Source organism: Hypanus sabinus, chromosome 2 (genome assembly GCF_030144855.1).
Source record: "Hypanus sabinus isolate sHypSab1 chromosome 2, sHypSab1.hap1, whole genome shotgun sequence".
Classification (NCBI taxonomy): domain Eukaryota; kingdom Metazoa; phylum Chordata; class Chondrichthyes; order Myliobatiformes; family Dasyatidae; genus Hypanus; species Hypanus sabinus.
In genome coordinates, this window is record NC_082707.1 from 146,279,433 (window position 1) to 146,303,323 (window position 23,891).

The 23,891-nt window shown below is 39.7% G+C and overlaps 2 protein-coding genes across 2 annotated transcripts in view; both read left to right on the forward strand.

Moving 5' to 3' along the window:
- Window positions 1–22,506, forward strand: part of srp54 (signal recognition particle 54) — a 47,635-nt gene extending 25,129 nt beyond the window's left edge. The window contains exons 9-17 of the mRNA XM_059956549.1: window positions 863–1,013; window positions 1,112–1,260; window positions 9,351–9,451; window positions 9,538–9,624; window positions 9,709–9,782; window positions 10,384–10,492; window positions 19,379–19,549; window positions 20,022–20,117; window positions 20,437–22,506. Coding sequence (XP_059812532.1) covers window positions 863–1,013; window positions 1,112–1,260; window positions 9,351–9,451; window positions 9,538–9,624; window positions 9,709–9,782; window positions 10,384–10,492; window positions 19,379–19,549; window positions 20,022–20,117; window positions 20,437–20,528 — 1,030 coding nt within the window. The 3' untranslated portion in view covers window positions 20,529–22,506. The remainder of the gene's footprint in view (window positions 1–862; window positions 1,014–1,111; window positions 1,261–9,350; window positions 9,452–9,537; window positions 9,625–9,708; window positions 9,783–10,383; window positions 10,493–19,378; window positions 19,550–20,021; window positions 20,118–20,436) is intronic.
- Window positions 22,507–23,364: 858 nt separating this feature from the next.
- Window positions 23,365–23,891, forward strand: part of sec23a (Sec23 homolog A, coat complex II component) — an 88,643-nt gene continuing 88,116 nt past the window's right edge. The window contains exon 1 of the mRNA XM_059956536.1: window positions 23,365–23,513. The gene's annotated coding sequence lies outside the window, so the exon portion shown is untranslated. The remainder of the gene's footprint in view (window positions 23,514–23,891) is intronic.

The following is a 23,891-nucleotide window of genomic DNA, read 5'->3' on the forward strand; positions in this document are numbered from 1 at the left end:
CAGAATGAAAGAATTATACAGCACAAATATTGTTCCTATGACCTGTCCATGTAGATCTGAGGTTGTTCAAATGCTTTTAAGCATTGTAATGGTATCTGCTTCTACCACTACCTCTGGCAGTTTGTTTCAGATAACCAACCTTTACATGTGAAAAACTTAACCCTCAAATATCCCAGACAAGATAAAACCTGCAGATGCTGGAAATCAAAAGTAATACACACAAAATGCTGGAGGACCTCAGCAGGCCAAGCAACATCTATGAACAAGAGTCTTGATGAAGGATCTCGGCCTGAAACATCGACAATTTACTCTTTTCCATAGATGCTGCATGGCCTGCATTCCTCCAGCATTTCATGTGCATTACCCTCAAATATCCTTTCAGTTTATCTCCTCTCACCTTGAACTTGTGCTTTCCTGTTCTAGACTTCCCTGCCCCAGAGAAAAAGATTATAAACATCTGGTATGCTCTCATAATTTTATGCACTTTTACGAGGTCAGCCCTCAGCTCCCTGCATTTCAGTGAGAATAAACCAGGCTACCCAATCTCTTTTTATGTTTGAATACCCTCCCCCCACCCCCCAAGCAACATCTTGGTGAATCACTTCTGCAGTCTTTATTTGCCACTGCATCTTTTCTATAATGTGGTAACCAGAAGTGCACAAATGATTGGTTTACGGACCCTTAGCACATTTATTAGAATGTTTTATTACAAAGTTCAATGACCCAAAACATTTAATCTATTTTTGTTTGCCACAGATGCTGCTTGACCTGCTATACACCTGTTCATATTTGGGTGTGACTTCAGCTATTCAAATTACAATACAAGTATACAAATCAAAAATCTTTTTCTTGTTGAAATTAGCTATACAGAAATGGACCCTGTGATCATTGCCTCAGAAGGTGTGGAAAAATTTAAAAAAGAAAACTTCGAGATAATAATTGTTGATACCAGTGGCCGGCACAAACAGGAAGATTCATTATTTGAAGAAATGTTGCAAGTTTCAAATTCCATAGTAAGTTTCAATGTGATTCGGAAATTATTCTGTTGTTTTTTGTTTGAAGCTGTTATTATTGAAAAATATATCTTGTTTCTTCCTGAAAATCATTTTAGCAACCTGACAACATTGTTTATGTAATGGATGCATCTATTGGTCAAGCCTGTGAAGCACAAGCAAAAGCTTTTAAGGACAAAGTGGATGTTGCATCGGTAATTGTTACTAAGCTCGATGGTCATGCTAAAGGAGGAGGCGCTCTCAGTGCGTAAGTGCTCTGGATTCTATTTTATAAATAAGTGCTAATTTTTCTGCATGGCATTTTATTACAAAGACCCATTCAGCTTTACTAATACAGAGCATCGTTTAATAGATATATATTAAATGGATTTGATTTTAAATATCAGGAAAGTTTGGTTCAGCATCTAATTTTGTACTGAAGTTGACACAGTTTCAACTTGTTAATTTTTTGTGATGTACTCATTTGTTTCCAAATGTTGAAGAATTTTTTTGACTCTTTTGAGTTTCCACAGCTGGAATAATACCAAAATGGCTAATGAATCATGAGTGAAATTCTATATAATTTGTGACTACTTTTTTAAAAAAAGTCCTTTTTGACCTGTCTGCAGTTCATTGTAGATTGGATTAGATGACTCCATTGCTTTTATAAGTCCATCTGGATGGGATCACATGAAGCTTTTCCTATCCTTGTCTTTCTAGTTAAAGTCTGCTTGGTACACTAGTACAAGAGGATGTGGTGTCTCCCAAGAGTGCTTTATTGACCCCTTTATTTCTTGCCAACATATTTGAAAAACCTCAGGCTTCCTATATTAGGTGCATCTCTACCTCATTCTCTACTCTGTTTCTCTCTCCCCCCCCCCCCCCCCACCCCCCCACCTTCAAGTTGTTAAGTGGCACGTTTGACATCCAGGACAGGATGAAAAATAAAATTTCTCCCAATAAAATAGTGTGCAAACTATAGGTATTCTTTTCAGCCCCTGCCACAGACACTGTTCCTTGGCCTTCCACAGGAATTGGTCTGAAAGTGAACTTAAGCCCAATCACCCCTCCTGGGGCACAGACAGCCAACAGTAGCCCGCCAGACTTCTTTGAGCTGGGCCAGTCCTTCATGTTGTCTCCAGGTATAACCCATCTTCTTGGTGTATCCTTCCTGTCCCAGGGATGAGGTTTTAGAACTTCTGTTGACATTCCTGTAGCACTTTTTTATGGGATAGAGTTGCTAGCCCCATGCCTAACCCTCCTTCTTTCGCATCTAGGCTTTGAACTATCAATAGCACAGTTTGAAAATAAACTGGTATTTCCAAATTTGATACCATATTTGACCCAAGATTTGCACCACACACACACGAGACTGGTAAGGTCACTTGGCTCTGCCTGCTGTGGCCTGACTCCTCAAAACCATGTCTATGCTACACCCAACAGACCTAATGGCTATCTCCCATTGTTATGCTCTTTGTATAAATTGTGGAATTACAGAAAATTACGGTATGCATGTCCTAACTTGCGGAGTTCCATTCACTCACCATCCCCCTATTTGCTGTCCTATGAAGGCTTCTGATTAAGCAGTGTCTTTTTTCAAATTGTTTCATGGCCTGTGTACTTCCTATTTGCTAATTTCTTCTATTGCTATAACTTTTTGAGATTCTGGCCTCTCAATTATTCTCTAATTAGGTTTTGGCTGCCAAATCTCAGGCTCTAAAATTCAGATCCAAACTTTCCATCTCTTTCCATTCAGATTTTAAGCCTGCTGAACTTTCATTATCTACCTTAATATCTCCTAGTGTGGCCTTGTTAACTATGAAGTGCCTTGTCATGTTTATGCAATAACAGAATTATTAAGCAGTAAAGTGACTTAAGAGTAATAGAAATAATGAATTTCTTTGCAAGATATTTTAGCATAACTTGGATCTTAATGGTGAAGAATATAGTGCTCATTTTGGAATTCCTTTGCTTTCCCAGTTTACAAAGCATTTGCCTGTGGTTGGTTGATTTTTTTTTAACCTTGTGTTGTGATTCCCGTTTGTCACTTACAAGCTTGTGCAGTATCATCATCAGTGATCACTCATAGAGTATGATTCTTCTGCTGGTCACTTGTGGGTCTTTAGATGATTCAAGCAAAGTAATGGAAAGGGTCAACAACAGTGCTATCTTGCAGCACCTACTCGGCAATAACCTGCATACGGATGCCCAGTTTGGATACCATCAAGGCCACTCAACTCCTGACCTCATCACCTCCTTGGTTCAAACATGGACCAATGAGCTAAGTACCAGAGGTGAGAGTGATAGCCCCGACATCAAGGCAGTATTGACCGAGTATGGCATCAAGGTTCTCTAGCTAAAATGGAGTCAATGGGAATTGGGGGGGGGGGGGGGAACCTTCCGCTGGTCGGAAGCATACTTGACACAGAGGAAGATGGTTGTGGTGGTTGGAGGTCATTTATCTAATCCTCAGGACATCACTGCAGGAGTTTCTTAGGGAAGTGTCCTAGGACCAACCATCTTCAGCTGCTTTATCAATGACTTTCCTTCCATCATAAGGTCAGAAGTGGGGATGTTTGCAGATGACTGCATGATGTTCTGCACCATTTGTGACTCCCCAGATAGTGAAGCAGTTCATACCCAAATGCAGCAGGACCTGGACAATATCTGCTCTAGGGCTGACAAGTGGCAAGTAACAATCGAGCCATGCAAATGCCAGATAATGACCATCTCCAAAAAGAGAGGCTCTAACTATCTTCCCTAGACATTTGAACTAGTCTAGCCATATAAACATTGTGGCTACCAGAACAGGTCAAAGGCTAGGCATCCTGTGGCGAGTATCTCACTCCCTGACTCCCCAAAGCCTGTCCACCATCTACAAGGCTTAGGTCAGGAGTGTAATGGAATACTTGCCAATCGCCTACACCCCATCAACACTCAAGAAGCTTGATACCATCCAGTACAAGACAGCCCACTTGATTGGTACCCCTTCCACAAGCATCCACATCCTGCACCATTGATGTTCTGTAGCAGCAGTGTGTACTATCTACAAGATGCACTGTAACAACACACAAAATTTCCTAAGGAAGCACCTTCCAGACTCATGACCACTACAGTCGAGAAGGATGAGAACAGCAGGTACCTGGGAACACCACCACTTGGAAATCCCCATCCAAATCACTCACCATCCTCACTAGGAAACATATCATTGTTCCACCATTGTCACTGGATCAAAATCATGGAATTCCCTCCCTAACAGCATTGTCGGTATACCTACACGTCAGAGACAACAGCTCATCACCACCTTCTCAAGGGCAACTAGAGATGGGCAATAAATGCCAGTTTAGCTGGTGATCCCCACATCCTGTAAGTGAATTAAAAAAAAATTGAAGATGCTGATCCGTGATCCACAAGTCCTATTGTAGCGTTGGCGGGTGTAGGTCATTGAAGTGGTGGTGGATATAGCTGGTTGGGCCTCTCCTTACATTGATGCTGCTTAGTCCCAGCGGCATGGTGGAGGTATTCTTCGAGTTGTGCAGTCCCCTCATAGACAGCTTTTCCTATTCTGCGCTAAGTTCTCCTATCCATTCAGGTTGATGTGGCACTTCCTCAAGTGGGTCTTGATACTGTCCTTGAACCACTTTTTCTGCCCTCCAGGAGTTCGCTTTGCGTCCTTAAGTTGGCCGAGCAGGAGTTGTTTAGGGAGGCGGGAGGCAGGCATACAGATTATGTGGCTGACCTGTGGCAGTTGGTGTTGAGTCATGATTGTGGCTTTGGAGTTAATGTTTGCTTCCTGCAGGATGCTGGAATTAGTATGCCTGTTCTTCTAGCTAACTCAGAATATTTTGGAGGCATCTGTGATGGAAGTTTCTAGGGATTTTATGTGCCTGCTATATGTTGTCTATGACTCTACTCCATATAGCAAGTAAGGGAGGACTATAGCTTTATAGACCAGAAGCTTAGTGTTGATTTTGATATCCTAATCTTCAAAAACCCTCTTTCTCAGCCTGGCAAAAGCTGCACTCATACAGCTGCATTTTACTTCAAGGTCAATGCTAGCTCTTGAAGAAAAAAGCTGCCAAGATATAAGAAATGGTCAGTGTTTTCCAGAGGGATGTTGTCAACTTGGATGGTTGGAGGTTTAGAAGCTTGATCTGGAGCAGGTTTTCGTGATGTTTAGATCAAGTCCCAGGAACTTGTATGCTCCGGCAAAGACATCCATTATGCACTGCAGATTCTCGGAGTGAGCTGTGATGGCATTGTCATCTGCATAGTGGAGCTCCATGACAGAAATAGTTGACACATTGCTCTTTGCCTTGAACCTTTTAAGGGCCCTCCATCTGTCCTATAAAGAATCTGGACTCCTTGTAGGAAGACTTGGTCTGTGAGGTGAAGAATCGTTGCAATGAAATGGCAAACAGAGTTGGGGCAATGATGCACCCCTGTTTAACCCCGGTCTCAACTTTAAAAAGTGCTGTTTCAGGGCCGCTGTTGCTGATGACTGTTAAACAATGATAAGAATGCAAGAGCTGCAGGATCTTGAGATATTTCTCTGGGCAGCCGGGTTTGGACAGTACCTGCCAAAGGGCAGGACAATTTAGTCAAATGCTTTTGTAAGGTCTATGAAGGCCATATAAATAGAAGATTTTGTTCCCAGGTTTTCTTCTGCAGTTAATGCACTTTTTTTAAAAAAAAAATCATGTCAGATGTTCCCCTGGCTGGATGAAAGCCACACTGAGACTCAGGCAGGAGATCTAATACCAGAGGTGAAAGCCAGTCACATAAAATTCGGGTGAGTACTTTTCCTGTTGTAGAGAGGAGGGAGATGCCTTTATAATTTTCGCAATCAGTTTTGTCACTCTTTTTGATAAGTGTTGACAATCAGGGTGTCCTTGAGTTCAGTTGGAATCATCTCCTCATCCCAGATCTTGACAAACAGGTCATGAATATAATTTAAAAGTTCTGTGCCACCTTTCTTGAGGATTTCTGCTGGAATTCCATCAGGTGCAGTGACCTTGTTTCTCAATTTCTTGCAAACTGCCTACATCTCATAGATACTAGGAGGCTTAGTCGAGTCTTCATTCATAGGTTGTCGTGGGAGCTGGTTGATGACTTCAATGTCTGCAGTAGTGTTATAATTAAGTAGCTCCTGAAAGTGTTCCTTCCATCGAGAATTGATGGTATCATTGTCCTTTAGAGGCCTTTGTGCAATTTTTGGAGCGAAGGGGGTTAGGCCATACACTGCTTTGGTGGCAATAAAGATACCCCGATACAATTCTTTGTATTAAGAGTTTGCATTGACTGTTTTGTATTGTGCAGTATAACTTTGTATTAAGTGTGTTCCAAAATTTAACACTGTAAAATTTTACATTGTTTTGTCTTGTGGTGGATTTTAAAAATATATCCTATTAGAGAAATACAGGAAGTTAATACATTTTGAGTGATAGCGATAGTTAGAAACTAAATTTGAAGTAGGCAAATAGGAGTAAGTAGGAGTTTTAAATAGAGAAATGTTTCAAAATACATTTATTATCAAAGAATGTGTAAATTAATCAACCTTGAGATATGTTTGCTCACAGGTAGCCACTAAGCAAGAAACCCAAATGAACCCAATTAAAGAAAAAAAAAGTAAAAATAAAAGACCAACACCCAATATGTAATGAAAAATCTAAATGAATTAAACTAAAAATAACTATGACATTGTAAGCATTCAGTGGATCCATCAGTAAAAATAAGTCTAAAATGTGAGAGTGAATTTCTGAAAGTTGAGATAAAATTAGGAGAATATAAAAGGAAGAATGATGGATTTGAGTTAGATCTAGAATTAGCTCAGTTTGATGAATCAATATGAAGTGTGTGTGGGGGGGCTTGGGAAGAGGGGTGAGCACATGTATGTGAGGGTTGTTAATTGGTAGGGGTAGTGGGGGAGAAGTCAGAGGCACAAGATATCCTATTAATTAGTTATGTTGATTGTTGTAAGATTAGAGGGTGTTCCTTATAATAACTGTTTTCATAAAGAAAAACTACCATAACCTGCAAAATTACAAGTGAGTTGAATAATGAAGAAATTTTTTTTCTTCAACCTGTAATAGAATAAAACCACTACATAACCATAAAATGAAGGAAAAGCCAACACAGCTTTGGAAAAGAATTCCATGTTAGAATGCTTTGAGGATACAGAATTTGTTTGATGAAATACTGCAGTGGATGTACTGTGCATAAACATTAAGAAAGCCTTAAATGAATTACCACACACTCAAAATTAATAGCTATGGAAATAAGCTAGCCATATAATTTCAGTTGTAAAAGTACTTAGCAGGAAATGTTAATAATTGAAGATTTTTTTTGTATTCTTAAATATCCTAAGAAGTTTCTGTTCTGGCACTGCTACTCCTTGTATATATGAAATATTTGAAAATTAGGCTGCAGCGGTCAATATTAAATTTGCAGGTACTAAAGCAGGTAGCATCGTAAATAACTGTTTACGATGGAATCCAAAGGAGAACTTTGATAAAATGGTGCGCTTGGCAAATGAGTGGCAGTATTTTTAGTGTATTTTTAAATATATTGTCAGTATTGTTTTAATATACAGTATATTTAGCAGGTCAGACTGTATCTGAGGGCCAAGGAATGTTTCAGGTCAAAGAGCCTTTGTCAGAACGAGAATTGTCATAGTTTTGTTGCAATAATGGGATTCACTTTTTTCTAGTTGCCTCCTGTTGTCTTTACATTCTTATAAGGCTTTAAGTCAGATTTTTTCCATATACGTGCTTTTTTTTCCAACTTACTATCTCCATTCATAATCTCAAGTATATTATATTTCTCAAACGGCACACGTCAGTTCTACTACATAGCATTGATGTCTTGTGGGTTACCCCTCCACAGCTCTGATTCAGTTCAGTCCGCTCCTTTACTGGAGAAGCTCCAGTCCTTAACCCTGTCTCTGTGTCCCCTTCGCCTATAATAATAGGTAGGTAATCCAAGCAAAATAGGACCCTTTGATTGCACTGTACAGACAGTGACACATGTGGCAGCACCTGTTGCTCACTAAGTTCCAGACGTAATGCTGTGGGAATGACAGAGTAGGTAAGAATTTATTCTTTGTGAAAAGCTTTAGTGTTAGTCCATCTGCTGTGTGACTTCAAATTGTATTTTTTAGATTTGTTTTCAATTATGCTTATTTTTGAAGATCTTCTTAAGAGTGATTTTTTTTCTTTTATGTGAATATAGCCTCAATTGAAAAGCTTGATTTTTAAAATTTCATTATTAATAAATGTGTTAGATCTTTATATATTAGCAACAATTCCAGATGACCACTGCAGAAAGGAAGGAGTTTGTTTCTTGACAATGTTCTGTATTGTGATTTTCTTTGCATGCATAAAGTGCCAGTTGGGGTTAAAAATGTTGATTTATTTACTTTAATATAAATTCTATGAGAAATTTTATACTTCATCTCAAATTTTTGGGTAGCAATTTGTGAATTCTGTAATAGCAATTTTCTGTAACCTGAATGGATGTAATGCGGGGTAGAATGTAAAGAAAGGCAGTTGTGAAGTTTAAATTGGTCAGCACAGCCGTCATGGGCTGAAGGGTCTATTTTTCTCTGCTGTACTATGTTTTATGTTCTTTACATTTTGTTATAACTATCATCTATCACCATTCTTGCCTTATGAATTCCATATTTGATTAAGGAAAACCAAAGATTGCTCAGATCTTAAACATCGCTTTAGATCTGCACAGTCTTGCCACAAGGTGGCATTTCCCTACAAAATATTGAAGTTCTACATTTTTCATGTAATTTTCTCATTAGATGAAAGCTGATGTGCAAAATTAAAGTTTGCAAAAATCACAAATTTAAAGAAGCATTTCACAGCAACGAATATTAGCTTTATCAATAGTTTGCCTTCTATCTTTTATTTCTTTCAGTAAATGCACTCATCTCTGCAAGTCCCAGACTTGATGATTTTCCCAAAGCTACGGTGTTATCAACTGCAATTGAATGGTGCAATCTTGGCATTATCTAATTGCAGAGTTCAGATGGCAGAATATTTGGCTTTAACACCAAACCAGGCAGTGCATTCCAGACATCCACCACTTTGAGTAAAAAAAAATAAATTACCCCTCACATCTCTTTTGCACCTTCGCCTCACTGCATGCTCTCTTTTTAGACATTTTTACCCTGGGGAAAATATACTTCCTGTCTACTCTATCTATGCCTCTCATAATCTTATAAATCTCTATCCGATCTCCCCTCAGCCTAACTATTTTGGTGTTATCCAATTATTTTCTGTTTTGTGAACAAAATGTGAACATGAGAAAGGGTGAGCACATAACAACATGTTCTGTATTTTGTTGCAGAGTGGCAGCCACCAAAAGTCCAATAATTTTTATTGGTACTGGAGAACACATTGATGATTTTGAACCATTCAAAACACAGCCCTTCATTAGCAAGTTACTTGGTAGGTTTCTTTATTATTTTTGTTGTTGTATATAGTGTATTTGTAAATAATATGTTTACTAAAACTTTAATTTTCATATATTCCAGGTATGGGTGATATTGAAGGTTTAATAGACAAGGTAAATGAATTGAAATTGGATGACAATGAAGAACTAATAGACAAACTTAAACACGGTAAGCTTGAATTTAAAATATTGTGAGGGAGAAGAGGAGGATTTGAAACTAAAATGACTTAATAGCTTGCTCTCTCCTTTGTAGGTCAGTTTACCCTGCGTGATATGTATGAGCAGTTTCAAAACATTATGAAGATGGGTCCATTCAGCCAGATAATGGTGGGTTTTAAGATATTTTCTGCAGTTTAACTAGGTAAAGTGCATGTTGTAACAATAAGTATTAAATTAAAGAAAACATAGAACATAGAAATTTACAGCACATTACAAGCCTTTTGGCCCACAATGTTGTGCCAACCACGTAACCTACTCTGGAAACTGCCTATAATACCTTACTGCATAGTCCTCTATTTTTCTAAGCTTCATTGCCTATCTAAGAGTCATCTATTGTATTTGCCTCCCGCACCACCGCTAGCAGTGCATTCCACCACACCCACCACACTCTGGGGAAAAAAACTTCCTCCTGACAACCTACTGTGTACCTACTTCCAAGCACCTTAAAACTATGCCCCCTCATGTCAGCCATTTCATCTCAGGGGAAAAAGTTAACATGGGCTCAATGATTTGTATCACATACTAGAAATAATAACCTTGTGTTCAAGAATTTATTGCCTTTTGTAACTGCACATGTAATGTGCATTGATTATTTTGGTCAAATGTAAATGGCTCTGCCCCAAATGTATTTATTTTGGAGGGTTAAAAATATTTTTCTATAATTAATTGATTCTCTATGACTAATATCAATTGTGTCTTTTTCTTCAAGGGTATGATCCCTGGATTTGGAACTGATTTCATGAGTAAAGGCAATGAACAAGAATCAATGGCAAGGCTCAAGAAACTGATGACCATAATGGATAGTATGAATGACCAAGGTATACTCGATTTACTCTGTGCTTTATACTTATAATTCAAACCTGCCCTGTTAATATTAAACAAATATATAAATATGACCATGTGGGAGATGCAGCAAATATTTTTAAAAGGAAATAGATAATTGTTGCTTTGTGTAGAATATCACACCCTAAATGCTGGAGGAACTCAGCGGGTTAGGCAACATCTGTGGAGAGATAAACAGTCAACATTTGGGTTGAGACCCTTCATCAGGACTGGAAAACAAAAAGGGGGCAAGAAGCTGAAATAAGGAGGTGGGGCAGGATCATAATATGATAGAATTCACCCTACAGTTTGAGAGGGAAAAGCTAAAATCAGATATATCAGTATTATAATGGAGCAAAGTCAATTACAGAGACATGAGAGAAGTACTGGCCAAAGTTGATTGGAAAAAGACACTATAGGGATGGCGTCAGAACCGCAATGGCTGGCGTTGCCGGCACCAATTTGGAAGGCACAGGTTAGATGCACCCCAAAGAAGTAGTATTCTAAAGGGAGGATGAGGTAACCATGACTGTCAAGCTAAGTCAAAGACAGCATAAAAGCAAAAAAAAGGCATAAGATATAGTAAAAATTAGTGGGAATTTAGAGGATTGGGAAGCTTTTGGAAACCACCAGAAGGAAACTAAAATGGCAATAAGGATGAAATAATGAAGGTAAGCTAGCCAATCATATAAAAGAGGATACCAAAAGTTGTTTTTGGATATATGAAGAGTAAAAGAGAGGCAAGACTGAATATCAGACTGCTGAAAAATGATGCTGGAGAGGTGATATTAGGTGGGGGAAGGACAAAGAAATGGTGGTTGGACTTCAAGAATATTGCATCGGTCTTCATTCTGGAAGACCAGTATGCCAGAAATTCCTGAGTATCAGGACTGAAATGAGCTGTAGTTGCTATTACAAAGGAGAAGGTGCTTGGAAAGCTGAAAGTCTGAAGGACTATGCCCCAGGGTTCTGAAAGAGGTAGTTTGAGAAATTGTGTAGGTAATGGTCTTTCAAGAAGCACCAGATCCTAGTATGGTTCTGGAGGACGGGAAAATCGCAAATGTCACTCCACCCTTTAAGAAGGGATGGAGGCAAAAGAAAAGATATTATAGGCCATTTAGTCTGGTTTCAGTGGCAGGGAAGATGTTGGAATCCATTATTAGAATTGAGGTTTCAGGATACTCGGAAGCACATGATAACATAGACTGAAGCCAACATGGTTTACTTGAGGAAAAATTTTGCTTGACAAATCCCTTATGAACTAACAGGCAGGTTAGACAAAGGAGAGGCAGTGGATGTTGTTTACTTGAATTTTCAAAAGGCTTTTGACAAAGGGCTGCACCTGAGGCTGCTAAACAAAACTAGAGCCCATGTTATTACTGAAAAAATACTAGCATGGATAAAAGACTTCCTGACTGGCAGGAGGCAAAGGGTGGAAATGGGGCCTTTTTTTAGTTGGGTGGCGAGTAGTGTTCTGTAAGGGTTATTGCTGGGACCATATCTTTTCAGGTTGTACGTCAATGATTTGAGTGATGGAATTGATAGCTTTGTGACAAAGTTTGCAGATGATACGAGATGGGTGGAATGGCAAGTAGTGTTGTGGAAGCAAGATTTTTAAGAAGCACAGATTAAAAGAATGGGCAAAGAAGTGGCAGATGGAATATAGTGTAGGGAAGTGTATGGCTATGCACTTCTGTAGAAGGAAAAAAGGCATAGACTATTTTCTAAATGGGGAGGAAATTCAGAAATTGGAGGTGCAAATGGACTTGGGAGTTCATGTGCAGGATTCCCCAAAGATTAATTTGCAGTTTAAGTTGGTGGTATGGAAGGCAAATGCAATATTTGCATTCATTCATTTCAAGGGAACTATTTATTGTATAAGAGCAAGGCTATAAAGCCTCAGCATTGCAAGGCATTGGTCAGACTGCACTTGGAGTATCTTGAGCTGTATTGAGTCTCCTATCTCAGAAAGGATGTGCTGGCATTGGGGAGGGTCCAGAGTAGGTAGAAGATCATTCATGACAATGATCCCAGGAATGAAAGGATTAAGGTATGAGGAGCATTTGATGGCTTTGGGCCTGTATTCACTGGAATTCAGAAGAACAAGTTGGTATCTCATAGAAACCTATCAAATTTTGAAAGGCCTAGACAGTGGACATGGAGGAAATTTTTCCTATAGTAGGGGAGTCTAGGACCAGAGAAGGACATCCATTTAGAACGGGGAGGAGGAATTTCTTTAGCCAGATGGTGGTGAACCCACTGCCACAGACAGCTGTGGAGGTTGTCATTGGGTATATTTAAAACAGAGCTTAATAGGTTACAAATTAGTACTAATTCATAGTATCATAAATTACAAGCAGCAGGCATGAGAATGGGGTTGAGATGATGGAGTGATGGAGTAGATTGGTGAGCCGAATGGCCTAATTCTACTCCTATGTCATATGGTCTCTAGCTTATGGAAACATTGACTTCCATTGATGCTGCCTAGCCTGCTGACTTCCTCCAGCATTTTGTGTGTGTTATGGAAAGGAGTACAGCTGGCAAGTGATAGGTCAAACCAGGTGAAGGGGAAGGTTGGTGAGTGAGTGATGGAGGATTAAGTATGGAGCTGATGGGTGGAAGAGGTAAAGGGCTGAGGAAAAAGGAATCTGAGAGGAGCATTTATCATGGGGGAAAGGGCTGGAGGAGGCATAACAGAGGGAGATGATGGGCAGATGATGAAGAGAGAAATAGGTGCCAAAATAGGAGGAAATGGAAAAAGAAGTTAGAGAAATAGATTTTCGTGCTGTCAGCTAAGAGGCTACCAAGATGGAATGTGAAATGTTGTTTTTCCAACCTGAGAGTCTCCTTATTGTGGCAGTAGAGGAAGCAAAGGATCAATATGTCAGAATGGGGATGGAAGTAGAATTAAAATGGGTGGCCACCAGGAAAAGTATGTCTTTTGTGTCAGATGGAGTGAAGGAGTTTGATAAAGTGTTCTGCCAATCTATGTCAGGTCTTACCAATGCAGATAAGGCTTCAGCAGAAGCACCAGAATCAGGTTTATTATCACGGGCATGTGACGTGAAATTTGTTAACAGTTCAATGCAATACATAATCTAGCAGAGAAATAATGATAATAATAAATACAAATAATAAACAAGTAAATCAATTACGTATATTGAATCAATTTTTTAAAAAGGTGCAAAAACAGAAAAACTATATTTAAAAAAAAAAGTGAGGTAGTGTTCAAGGGTTCAATGTCCATTTAGGAATCGGACGACAGAAGGGAAGAAGCTGTTCCTGATTTGCTGAGTGTGTGCTTTAAGGCTTCTGTACCTCCTACTTGATGGTAACAGTGAGCAAAGGCCATTCCCTGGGTGCTGGAGGTCCTTAATAACGGATGCTGCCTTTCTGAGATGCCACTACCTAAAGATGTCCTGGGTACTTTGTAGGCTAGTACCCAAGATGCAGCTGACTAAATTTACAACCTTCTGCAGCTTCTTTCGGTCCTGTGCAGTAGCCCCTTCATACCAGACAGTGATGCAGCTCGTCAGAATGCTGTCCACGGTACAACTACAGAAGTTTTTGAGTGTATTTGTTGACATGCCAAATCTCTTCAAACTCCTAATAAAGTATAGCTGCTGTCATGCCTTCTTTATAAGCTCATCGATATGTTGCGACCAGGTTAGATCCTCAGAGATCTTGACACCCAGAAACTTGACGCTGTTCACTCTCTCCACTTCTGATCCCTCTGAGGATTGGTATGTGTTTCTTTATTTTGCCTTTCCTAAAGTCCACAATAAGCTATTTTGTCTTACTAATGTTGAGTGCCAAGTTGTTGCAGCACCTCCTGTACATCCCCTCGTCACCATCTGAGATTCTACCATCAATGGTTGTATCATCAGCAAATTTATAGATGGTATTTGAGCTATGCCTAGCCACACAGTCATGGGTATAGAGAGAGTAGAGCAATGGGCTAAGCACACACCCCTGAGGTGCACCAGTGTTGATTGTCAGCAAGGAGGAGATCTTATCACCAATCTGCACAGATTGTGGTCTTCTGGTTAGGAAGTCAATGATCCAATTGCAGAGGGAGGTACAGAGGCCCAGGTTCTGCAACTTCTCAGGATTGTGGGAATGATGGTATTAAATGCTAAGTTATATTCGATGAACAACATCCTGATGTAGGTGTTTGTGTTGTCCAGGTAGTTTAAAGTTGTGTAAAGGGGGTTTCTTCTTTTTTCTTTGTTACTGTGTATGTAATCAAAAGGGTCTTTGTTTTGTTAACTAGCAGGAATGCTTCTTTGTTGCGAGAGCGTGCTGGGAGAATTGTATTCCTTTGTAATCCAAATGGGGATTAATGTTCTTTCTTCTGAGTCTGAAAGCTTTTGTTGACAGGCTTTTGGGCAGATCGGCACGAGGGGGTCGAGAGAGAGGACGCAATTCTGTAAGCTGGGCGAGGAACGGACCCCAAGTGGGGGTCCGAGGCCAGGAGGTACTCCGGGGGGGGGGGGATGAAGCTAGATGTGCTTGGTTGACCACTCGGAGGGTCCTGAGCTGCGAGTCGAGGAGTTCGGAGGGGATCGAATGGTGGCCAGAAGACTTCAGTAATTGAGCTCCAATGGTTGTGCACGAAGTGGTTTGGACTTTGATAAGTTTGGCGCCTTTTCTTTATTTTTTCTCTTCATATATACTGTATCGTTATTAATCACTTAGTTATAGTACCCTTTATAAATTGTACTCATTTAATCGCTTATGGTGTACTGTCTGTTTTTGGGCGAAGCGGGGACATCACACAGCATCCACACCAGCTGATTACCTAGTTTGGCGGGGCCGAAGGCTGCTCCCCCTAGACGAGAACGAGGTGTTGTCCAGGTAGTTTAAAGTTGTGTGGGGAGCCATTGAGATTGCATCTACTGTTGACCTACTGTGGCAATAGGCAAATTGCAATGGGTCCAGGTCCTTGCTGTGGCAGGAGTTCAGTCTAGTCATGACCAACCTCTCAAAGCATTTCATCACTGTCAATGTGAGTGCTACCGGGCGATGGTCATTAAGGCAGCTCACATTATTGTTCTTAGACACTGACAGACTCTCTAATGAAATGTCTCCTCCCTTGGAAGGACTATTTGCGGCTCTGAATAGTGGTGAGGGGGTAGGTGTAACTTTTGTCTTGCTTGCAGGGGTAAGTACCAGGAGGGAGATCAGTGGGGAATATCAATGGAGTCATATAGCAAGTGAGTCCCTGGTGAAAACAGAGTTGGGCAGGGAGGGGAAGAAGTGTTTAGCCTTGGAAGCCCTTTGAAGATGGCAGCAGTTACAGTGAATAATGTGCTGAATGCAGAAGTGCATGAGGTAACAGGTAAGGACAAGGGGAACTCTATCCCTGTATTGAGGGTGGTAGATGAGATGAGGAAGTGTGTATATTTTTCTCTCCCTTGAGTTTCATAGCTACTTCCACATCTCTAACGTTATTTTGCTTTGCTGAAGTTTTCTGTCTGACATCTTGATTTTGCTGTCTCTTTCTATTCAACATCTCCATTCTTTGACAGGTTGTAGACATTGTTGCAAAGGCTAAAATCATGAGTTGCTCTTGTGAAGGTGGTAGCGAATCTCTTTTTGCAGATTCTCTTGTGGGAAATGAATGTACACATGCGCCTTAGTCCCTTCTTATTGGTGGGGTTGGCCATTTTGAAATGAACTGTAGGAGTAGTCTGGTCAAGTCACTGTATTTTGTCAATGGTACATACTGCATCCTTATGTGAATTAAGCAGATGTTAGACAGGAACTTATTAAGTAGATTGCTTTGTTCTCCCACAGCTCCAGTGATCCTGGTACATTTGAGGTGGTTTTGTGTGGATTTTAACACATCCTAACTGTATCACGGTGGATGTCACCAGGTGATTGGTTTCCTCCCACATGCCCTCATGATTGATGTAGAAAATTTAGCATATTTAATTAGCTGAATATAAATCCACAGCTGTAGTGAGATTTAAATTGATGTCAATGAATTTTTAACTGGAGTTCTGAATTACTGAACTAGCAATTTATTCATTTTCCATACCTGATAAAGGAGTAGACTGACCATTTAGCCCCTTTATCTAACATTAAAAATCACCCTGAAGGCTTCAAATGTTCACTGTATAAATTGTTTCAACTTTAACTCCACCACCCCAATAAACAATTTAAAAAAATAAAATCTTTTTGATATCTGTGTATTTACCACACACTTGTACAAGGGGCCTTTACATCACTTCCACTGAGTTAATCAAATTTAGGGAAGAATGTATTTGCATACTGTAGGAGGGAGTGAAGAGGAAGTTCCTGAGACTTCTACTGACCTCTGAACATACAAATATATTTTGTTATATAATATGTTAATAATACTCTGCATGAGATCATGCAGACATTAAGAAAGAGGATGCGCTGGAGCTTTTGGAAATGTCGAGTTGGATAAGTCTCCGGGACTGAACGAGACATACCTCAGGCTACTGTGGGAGGGAGGGAGGAGATAGCTGAGCCTCTGGCATTGATCTTTGTGTCATCAATGAGGACTGGACAGGTTCTGGAGGATTGAAGAAAAAACAGTAGATAACCCAGGAAATTAAAGACAGTGGTTGGTAAGTTGATGGAAAAGATCCTGACAGGCAGGATTTATGAATAATCAGCTGATTAAAGGCAGATTTTGTCAAAGGCAGGTGGTGCCTTATGAGCCTGATGTGAGTTTTTTTGAGATGTGACTAAACACATTGATGAAGGTAGAGCAGTAGATTTAGTGTATACAAGTAAGGAGGCATGGGATCCAAGGGGACCTTGCGTTGTGGATCTAGAACTGGCTTGCCCACAGAAGGCAAAGAGTGGTAGATGGGTCATATTCTGCATGGAAGTCGGTAACCAGCGGTGTGCCTTGGTTCTGTTCTGGGACCCCTTCTCTTTGTGATTTTTATAAATGACCTGGATGAAGAAGTGGAGGGATGGGTTAGTAAATTTGCTGATGGCAGAAAGGTTGGGGATGTTGTGGATAGTGTGGGGGGCTGTCAGAGGTTACAGCGGGACATTGATAGGATGCAAAACTGGGCTGAGAAGTGGTAGGTGGAGTTCAGCCCAGATAAGTGTGAAGTGGTTCATTTTGGTAGGTCAAATATGATGGCAGAATATAATATTCATGGCAAGACTCTTGGCAGTGTGGAGGATAGGGGGATCTTGAAGTCCGAGTACATAGGACACTGAAAGCTGCTGTGCAGGTTGACTCTGTGGTTAAGAAAGTATATGATGCATGAGCGTTCATCAACCGTGGGATTGAGGTAAGAACAGAGAGGTAATGTTACAGCTATATAGGACCTTGGTCAGACCCCACTTGGAGTACTGTGCTCTGTTTCTGGTCACCTCAATATGGATATGGAAACTATAGAAAGAAGAGATTCACAAGGATGTTGCCTGGATTGGGGAGCCTTATGAGAATAGGTTGAGTGAACTTGATAGAGGTGTATAAGATGATGAGAGGCATTGATCGTGTGGATAGTCAGAGGCTTTTTCCCAGGGCTGAAATGGCTAACATGAGAGGGTACAGTTTTAAGGTGCTTGGAAGTAGGTACAGAGGAGATGTCAGGGGTAAGCTTTTATGCAGGGTGGTGAGTGCGTGGAATGGGTTGCTGGTGACAGTGGTGGAGGCCGATACGATAGGGTCTTTTAAGAGACTCCTATTTAGGTATATGGGGCTTAGGAAATTAAGAGGGCTATGGGTAACCCAAGGTAATTTCTAAAGTAAGTACATGTTCAGCACAGCATTGTGGGGCAAAGGGCCTGTATTGTGCTGTAGGCTTTCTATGTTTCTACATGAATGAGCAGACCAGAAATAATGTAACAATAGACTGATAAATGATAGGCAGATGGAAACAAGGAAAAAATGAATATATTTTGTAGGAGTATCTAGATCTGTACTGGGCCTTAGCTTCGCACCAAGTACATTAATGAGTTGGATGAAATAGGAAAATGTATGGGAAAGTTCGTACGTGAAATTCTGCTGTTGGCACTAAGTCAAAAAAATATATTTAATTGTGTAGTTGGAAACAGGATGTTGGAAAGAGGCATAAGACTTTCATAATGCAAAGCAATAAAAATGGGGATTAATTTTACACCTTATTAATTCTTCTATTCACAGCTGTTTACTAGGAAAATATTCTTTCTATAATGTAACTATCCTTAGTGCATTTACCTTGAAGAAATTGCCCTAAATTTATTGGTGAAGTACTTACATTATGTTACATTCTATTTCTTTATTTACTAACATTTTACTATAGATTCTCTGTGATGTTTTATTAATATATTCTTTGCTAACTATTGTCTTCCATCGAATTCTTTGGTTCAAATGATCTGAAGAAAAAGAGAGCAAATATTTTTGAAATGTTGACAGATTTGGAACTCTGGAGGAGAGTGATTTTTGGGAAATGGGTCCAAAAGCCCAAAATGTAGCATCCAGGAATAAAATGTAATTGACCTATTGCCTTGCTATTCTTTAATTTGAGTAGACTACAGTGCAAAAGCTGGAACTTTCAACTGTAAAGACGTCTGATCAAGTTCATCTGGGTGATCCTCTGGATGATCGTTTCTTTGCAGATGAATACACACTAAGCTCTCATTAATGTCCCATTCTCATCAGACTGTGTGATACCAAGAGCTCAATGTCATATTTCAGATCCGACCAAGGCTCTACATAAATGTGTTTTCAGTGGCTTGTGGATGGTGTAGATTAACTATTGTATGCTGCTGTTAAAGAGAGTATGTAGTTTATGATGGTAAATAGGCATCTGTCTTTAATGATGTTAAACTTCTTGATTGGCAAGTATAAATTTGAAATCGCGTAGCTTTAGGGAAATTGACAGCACTGATACTTTTTTTCCTAGAACTCGACAATAAAGATGGTGCTAAACTGTTCAGTAAACAGCCAGGAAGGATCCAAAGAGTGGCACGAGGAGCTGGTGTTACAACCAGAGACGTACAGGAGCTTCTGACACAGTATACAAAGTTTGCTCAAATGGTGAAAAAGATGGGAGGAATCAAAGGTCTTTTCAAAGGTATGTAGGTTTTGCAGTATTGTAGAATTCTAGAATAACCACATTTCCTGTATCCTGACAACAGCAAAATAACAAGAGGTGTTAAACATGCATTAGCATTCTCAGTATGATACTGAAAACTGCAAAAGGCAAAAATGATACCCAAACAGCACAGTGGCTCAGCAGCTCATGCTTCATTGCTCCAGTGACTCGGGTCTAATCGTGGCCTCCTGTAGTCTCTCTAGAGAGTTGCAATATGAATGAGCTGAATTGATAGGATTATTGAGAGAGCTGACACAGACACAAAAGTTGAATGGTGACTGCATACAAGGAATTATTGAGAGAGTGAGTCATTGTGAACTAAAGCCAGTTTTTAAAAAGGGAATTATAGCCTTTATGTTTAATATGAGTATATATAACCTGCTCTTTTATTCTATTGTATAATTTAAATTCAAGTTTTTTTTATTAACACCATTTTTTGGCTGGTGTGCAGGAGGGGATATGTCCAAAAATGTCAACCCATCTCAGATGGCTAAACTGAACCAGCAGATGGCTAAGATGATGGATCCGAGAGTGCTTCATCATATGGGCAAGTATCTCCGTAATGCATTTTCAAGGCTTGTACCCCTGCATACTTGCCTTTGCATTTTAACTTTGGTTACAAAATTCCTGTGCAACAGCGCTTAGGTTTTCCTGTTTGTATCAGATAAAACTGTAGTGCATTTGTCATATTTATAAGGATAGGTGCCAGGACAAGTGCTACACTTGCCCCTGCACCTCCCCCATCACCATTCAAGGCCCCAAACAGTCCATCTAGGTGAGATGACACTTCACTTGCGAGTCTGTGGCGATGCATCCTCCTCTTCGGTGAAATATTTGATTGTATTATATTTTTCTTTCCAATTCAGGTGGAATGGCTGGTCTACAGACTATGATGAGACAGTTTCAACAAGGTGCTGCTGGGAATATGAAAGGCATGATGGGATTTAACAATCTTTGAAACAAGTGCCATAAATAAACTATTGGCAAATTTGGAAGAAAAATATAAACCTTTTTTCCCTTTGGAAGGGGGAGGGAGGAAGTGGTAGAGTTTTTAAAACATTAAAATTATTGAATAATATTGTTATATGATTTCATTGTATTCTATTTGGGTATGTTGAACAGGAAAAAATAAAATCATTTAATGTAACTGCTCAAATAATTCATTGCTCAAATAATATTGGGTGAAATAAAATATTCCTTTAGCCAATATTTTCAAGTATGTTTCTCACTTTATGCTGTAAAATACAAATAAAACAATCATGTAAAATTAGAATTACATTAATTTACTTGTTTGCACAGATAAGCAAACAATGTATAATTTGTAAATGCAGTGCTTTGTTCAAAATGAAATGAAGATTTTCATAAATGAATTGCTTCTTACAAATATTATGTTGTCTTTATTTTAGTGTTATTATGAAATTCTCATGCCTAAACATGCTTAATATGGAATGTTGATGATTTGAAAACCATAATTCTGTTGACAAATACCTGGCTAGGCTAGGCTGGGAGGTATAGAGAAGAGGTTAAAAAAAAAAGACACAAAAGAGGTTTGGCATTCTCATGGAGGACAAAGTTGCAGGAATTTTTTTCCATTGTTAGTGAAATAATTTAATTCTGCTAATAGATTAAGAATTGGTTCTGCTGTGTAGGAAGAAAATATGGCTAACACAGTTGCAATAAATGGAGTGAGAAAAATCAATAGCAGAAGGGGAAATGTGACCCTTTTAATTAAATAACAACATTCCTTCTGGAGCACCTTTTAACATAAAATGTTATAAACTACATCATTAAGTAAACTACATCCTGCAAGAATACAAATCTCAGGGTTGTATATGGTGATATATACGCATGCAGTTTGATAATAAATTTACTCTGAACTTTAAGTAAAAAAGAGAGGCATAAGAAAATCATAATTCTGTTGATTTGAGGCAAAGTCGTAAAAGTATATTGGAGAGGCTGAGGTTTTGAATTAGAGAAAGAATGCCAGACTTGGGGCTTAAATGGCTTGGCTTCCTTTACTTAAGGCATGACCAATGCCAAAAACACTCAATTGGAGGAACAGATTTGTTAAGTTATAGGGCTTAATGGAATTTGAAGAGAAAGAGAGCTGAGGCTGTAAAAGTATTTAACATTGAGATAGTGATAAGAGCCCACTGAAGCTCAGCAATGTTGGGGATAATGGATGAAAAGAATGTGGTTTGAGTTACAATATAGACAGCAAAGATTTTAGATTAAATTCAGGTTGGGTGAACTTTTCATTGATCTTGTTCCTGTGTAGTGATTTCCATTGCTATATATGATCAGAATTCAAGTGTGGGATGAGTAACTATTGGATTCTTTTAACTCTGTTGACTCTTAGTCCACAAGGAGCCTTGGATTTAAAAACCATGGAAAGTCGCTTTTTTCAAATCTAGCATCGCTACGCTAATCAGCACTATTGTGTGCCTGCATAAATTACTTAATTTTGTTCAAAGCACATTGGTTATTCTAGTAGAAAGCAACAGCTATGTAAATAGATTTGATCTTTTATCAGTTTTTCAGTGCAAGTAGGTCATGAAAACAATCAGCTGATACTGCTTTTATTTCTTTAGTGTATAGTATTAGATATAAACTTCTCAAAAAGAGGCTTATTCAACCTCCTGTATTTCTTTTCCCTACCCCCTGAGGCACTGAGGTTATTTATGGTACCATCTTACTATCCTAGTTGAGCTCTAATTACATGTTGGGGTTCTAGATTATGTAATTATCCATAACAATGGCATTTATAAACTAATGCCAAACAGCAATTCTTAAGTTATTTTTTGTGTATAACACGACTATGTAATTCAAAGTCTGATCCAACTGAACTTCTATAATGATGTAAATTAAGTATCCTTCATTTTTCACAAAAACAATTGTGACAGATATTGTATTAGCATTAAATGTACATGACAAAATGAGAAGGGTATGGAACTGATCATTAAAAATAAGAAATCCCAGTATGTTATTTACTTAACCACCTTTTAATTGGGAGGAATAATCTACCTCGGAATTTTTTTCAGTTTAAAATATAGTTTTATATTCACACTTGCTGATATCCGCCATGTAAATTGTTCGATTTCCAAAATATGTAGTTATGTTTTTAATTATGTTGATAGAAATTGCTCAACTTTACATTTCCCTTGTTAGTTACGGTGGGGGAGGTTGGAATGTAAACCAATGGTTTCGGCTTACTCTTTAATTCGTTAGATTCATCATCTTTGAATTATCTAAGTGAGGGTGATTTAATTACGTGGACACTGCGATTTACCTCCGTGTTTTTTTAAGACTACTGTGACCTTTAGGCATCGACATGGATAACACGATGACGTTCTCTTTACCTTGAAATAGGCTCCTGAAGTGTCTCGGCTCGTAACGTCCACTGTTTGTTCCTGAGATCCTTCAGCAATTTGTGCTTGTTTTCGATTTCCAACATCTGCAGATTTGTGTTTTTATTTTTTTATTAGGACTTCACGTTGTTTATGTTGAGCTTTTATTTTGATGCGCCACGAGATTGTATAGTACTGTTCCAAAGAGGGGAATTTGACTGTTGTTTGGTCATGGAGAGGAGAATGCCCCTTTTGATCCAGGGAACAACTTGGAAGCCCGAAGGTGTGGGGTCGCAGTATTCAGCCAGGACGTTGAAGATAATGGGCACCTCCCGGGAGGCTGGCAGTGCCCTCATTAGCCTTCAGTTGAACTTCAAGGGTGCGCGAAGTTTGTACTCATGCTTTTTCGGGAGAGAGCACACCGCCCCTTTTGCAGGCCGTTGGTGGCAAACACTGCGGCGTCCCCGGGGCGGGGCCCGGGAGCGGCCGCCCTCTGTCTCGACGTGGCACAGCCTTCCGCCATATTGACAGCGTCAGCGGTGCCGGTTACTGCAGTAACGCCGGCCGAAAGGGCTCCGAGTCGGGGAGTGTCGCAGGTAGGTCGCTGCATTAGTTCACAGCAACGTTAATGCGGACAGTGAATGGAGGCAATGGTAGAGCAGCAGACTCGCAGTTGCCGAGCTGTCAGCCGCTTAGGGTTTTTGGGCTGCGTGGTATGCTGGATAACCCTGCCCCAGCCTGGGCTCTGGGGCTGAGTGGAGCCCGGGACAGCCTACACCTTACCCGGCTGTAGGGCTGCGTAGAGCCCAGGACAACCGGGCTCCGAGTCTGTATGGAGCTAGAGGTAACTAATCCCTAGTTGAGGTTACGTGGAGTGTGGGAGAATCCTGCATCAGCCTGGGTTGTACGGAATTGCAGGGCCACTCAATTTGTAGTATAGACGTGTACATTCAGATCGGTCACACGGAACCTTA